The 3,950-nt window shown below is 42.2% G+C and overlaps 1 protein-coding gene across 3 annotated transcripts in view; it reads left to right on the forward strand.

Moving 5' to 3' along the window:
- snx2 (sorting nexin 2) overlaps window positions 1-3,950 on the forward strand; it is a 27,467-nt gene that overhangs the window by 13,315 nt on the left and 10,202 nt on the right. For all 3 annotated transcript variants that reach the window (XM_042227236.1, XM_005938635.2, XM_005938636.2), the window contains exons 9-12: window positions 1,855-1,968; window positions 2,674-2,767; window positions 3,004-3,209; window positions 3,637-3,780. In XM_042227236.1, the coding sequence (XP_042083170.1) occupies window positions 1,855-1,968; window positions 2,674-2,767; window positions 3,004-3,209; window positions 3,637-3,780 (558 nt within the window). The remainder of the gene's footprint in view (window positions 1-1,854; window positions 1,969-2,673; window positions 2,768-3,003; window positions 3,210-3,636; window positions 3,781-3,950) is intronic.

Here is a 3,950-nt window from a genome sequence, read left to right on the forward strand (position 1 = left end):
AGCTGCCTATTTGTTCTTTTTTTTTTTTTTTTTTTTTTTTTTTTTTTTTTTTTTTTTTTCTTCACTGACACTGGATTATCCACTAAAATCTCTTAACACAACTGCTGTGTGCTCATACACCTCGTAGAACAGAGTTAAGTGTATAAGAAGTGGTTGATAAAGATGAACCAACAGGAGCAATGAAATAAATAAACTAGAAATAGATTCAGCTAAATGTGTCAAATTAGCTGACGTGTTATATCTGTCTGGACTGCTGTTGCATCTACAGTAGTACCAGCAACAACTGCTAATGAGCCTCACATCCATAAGAGACTATCTAATATTACACTGCAGGGAAACTAAGATGTCCTAACCCAACAACTGCTGTACCAATCTGATTTGAAAAACTCTTTCAGCATCAATAATCAAACAAATTAAAACGTGCATAATTTGGATGCATATGGTATTATTTATATAGTTTCATTTGTTATAATTGATATATTTTTTGCATATTTAACTGGGCCATCTGCACTGTTTCGACCGATCATGGTGGGCCGCCTTGTTATTGAGCCACCACAATTTGCCTAACAAGTTCCCCATAAAGGTTGTTTATCTGAATGTCCATAGGCCTGCTAGAAGCAGAGCTACAGGATGACCATAGTTGAAAGATCAGGGTACTATTTTGATTCTGCCTGTGAGAACTAATGGCATCTATGTAAATGTCATCTTTCTTTAATCATACCTGAAGGTAGATTGCCCTAACAGAGCAAAAAACAAATAAAACCCTTTAAAAAAAGGCAAAAAACAGGTCCTCACTTTTCCAATCTCTTCACTTCTTTTTCCCAACCAGTGGCAAAATGTCCCGACCAGGTCAAAGCCCAGAGCCGCTGCTGTGAACCGAGCTTTCCAAAAACTGCCTCGGGGCTTAACAGCCTGCGGCGTTTTCTGTTTCCTTGTTTTATTGTCCACTCCGACTAAATCCTCTGCAACATCGGATTCAAACTATCCTACCCCCGACCCGCTCCCTCCTCTCCTCCCCTGCTACCCACCTGACTGTTGGTGGGATTGTGTTGTGATACAGCTGCAGTCGTTGGGTCCAGAATAAATGGCTTTGTGTCACAGATTTAACAGGTGAATTGCTCGGACGCTTGACCGAGCGTGTCGGTCCGTCTGGCCCGCTTAATGAAACACAACCAGAGGAGGGAGAGGTGGAGGGAGGGGGTGAATGGCACCGAGCTGCAATTGAAAGCTATTTTCACCTCCCACCTCAACTCATTTACCCTCGTCCCCCCCTTAACTGAGGGCCCCGGGGACGCCGCCGTCCTCCGGCTGCTGCCGCTCCTGCTAAATGAGATTGGAGTGGAGGGAGGGGGGGGAGTAAACCGTCACAGGAAAACCCTGTATGTCTGGAAAAAGTAAACTTTTCCAGAATGAAGAAAAATGAGGCTGTTTTCAAATGGGTGTCCCAGCTATTTCATTCTGATGCAAAGGATTCTGTGATGGTTTTTGTAGCCGTAAAAGACGATCAGCACATAAAGAAGCTGCATTAAACCTGTTTGTAGCTAAAATGTGGTAGACAAGACAATCAGAGAGGAAAGGAGAAAAGACCACAGATGTTTGGAGACGGAACCAGAACGAGAAACAATAGGAAGTGAAAAGTAGCAGGGGAAAAAACTCAAGGAACAAAGTGATCAGGAAGGTGGAAACAATCAAAATCAAAGAGACGGCTATTAAACGCAACACATGCAGTAAGGATGAGACGAACGGAAAGCAGGAATAAGCTGAAATGTATGAAGAAATGAACCAAATAAATATAAAGGTAATGAGAACCTGAGCTTGTTTGTTTGTTTGTTTGTTTGTTTGCTTGTTGTGTAGTTGCCGCGGGCTGTCAGCACTCAGGCTCTGAGCAGCGCCGGACTTCTGCGAATGGTCAACAAGGCGGCAGATGCAGTCAACAAGATGACCATCAAGATGAACGAGTCAGATGCTGTGAGTGACGAATAGAGACGAAGGGGCGAAGGAGGAAAGGAGGAGGGATGAATAGAGAGACTGAAGGATGTACAGAAAGATGGGAGAATATAAGGAAGACAGAAAAGAGAAGAAAAAGATAATGAAGGAGGGAAAGAAGAAACTCGACTGGGGGGAATAAGGACTAATAAAGAGTGTGGAGAGGTACTACTGAAAATGAGGAATGAAAAAAGATTAAGAAGGGTGAAATGAGAAGGAGGGAAGATGGGATGGAAACAAGAAAATAAGGAAGACCAGAATGGGAAGTGATAATAAAAGAAATGCATTTTAAAATATAAGGTGTGGGTAGAAATGAATAGGGAAAAGATGGAGGAGGGAGAAAGACGGAAGTATAAACAGATGGTAGTGAGCCAGTAACTTAAGGAGGGACAGGAAGGACAAAAAGACAGAAGATTGAGAAAAATAAAGGAAGGAAAAGCAAAAGAAATCTGGAAGTGGGGCGGAGCTGGGGGAAGGAAAGAATGAATGTAAAGCAAAGCAGGAAAATTAAATAAGGAAGGAAAGAAACAGCTGGATGAGCAAAGAATTGGAAATGGAGGCAGAGGTGAAAGTGACAAGAAAAGGGAAATAAAGTAGGAAAGATAACAGTAAGGAATGAAAATCAGATGGGAACACTGGATAAATGAAGACTGTTTTAATGGCTGGGTGTGTCTGTGTTTGTGTCAGTGGTTTGAGGAGAAGCAGCAGCATTTTGAGAATCTGGATGTTCAGTTGAGGAAACTTCACACCAGCGTGGAGTCTCTGGTCTGTCACAGGAAAGGTACGCTTAGTGTTTACCAAAACAAATGTGTTCTCTTTGACACTGTCTTCTTTGTTTTCCGTATGTAGACAGAGGCTGAAAACTGTATTAAGCCCAACAAAAGAAAACACCTGAAAGTTTTTAACATAGAAGTTAAAAATAAAAGTTCTGATAAAATGTCCGAACTCTTCCTCTGCTTGTGAGTAGAGACCCTGTAAAGTGGCTGACTCTAAAGTCCTCCTCTCGCTCCCCTCCAGAGCTATCCGTGAACACGGCGCAGTTTGCCAAGTCGGCGGCCATGTTGGGGAACAGCGAGGACCACACAGCTTTGTCTCGGGCTCTGTCCCAGCTGGCTGAGGTGGAGGAGAAGATCGATCAGCTGCACCAGGACCAGGCCAACGCTGACTTCTACCTTTTCTCCGAGCTGCTGGGTGACTACGTCCGCCTGCTCACCGCCGTGAAGGTACCACTCACGACTGCTGAAGGTTCCCACTACAAACGAATGAGAGGTTAATCAGGACGTGCTGGAGCTAAGAAGCGTAGAACTACATCTGAGCTACATCTGAGCGACCAGATGTAGCTCAAGACTGTATGTCTGATAAATGGAGGATAAAACGATAGAAAGTGACATTTTTGTTTGTTTGTTTTTTAGCTTATTTTCTTCAATAAGATTTTCATTTTTTCATCGTTACAAATAAGAATGTGTTCTTAATGGCTGCATAAAGGTTACATCACTGCGCCATCTTGTGGTACAAATGGGTTTTAGACTAATTCACATTACAGACTTGTTGGTCACAGCAGTTGTTTCTTCATGTTCTTTTGAGAGCTTTTGTTAATTTTTGATGGTTTTAAGAGCAGAAATTACAATAAGTGTGTGTGTGTTTGCTCAGGGTGTGTTTGATCACCGTATGAAGACGTGGCAGAAGTGGCAGGACAGTCAGATGTTGCTGCAGAAGAAACGGGAAGCTGAAGCCAAACTGCAGTTCACCAACAAACCAGACAAACTGCAGCAGGCCAAAGACGAGATCAAAGAGGTAAGACGGTCGTTTCGTGAAACATCATCACCAAAAATAACATTTACTATGATAGAAATGACAAAATATCCCATTAGAACACATGGGATCATCCCATTTTTGATATTTTTGCTCATCTGGTCATCAAAACTGTTGCTTTTTTTTTTTTTTTTTTTTTTTTTTTTTTTTTT

The sequence above is a fragment of the Haplochromis burtoni genome, unplaced genomic scaffold (genome assembly GCF_018398535.1).
Source record: "Haplochromis burtoni strain Fernald_Lab_line unplaced genomic scaffold, NCSU_Asbu1 Contig_250, whole genome shotgun sequence".
NCBI classification, from domain to species: Eukaryota; Metazoa; Chordata; class Actinopteri; order Cichliformes; family Cichlidae; genus Haplochromis; species Haplochromis burtoni.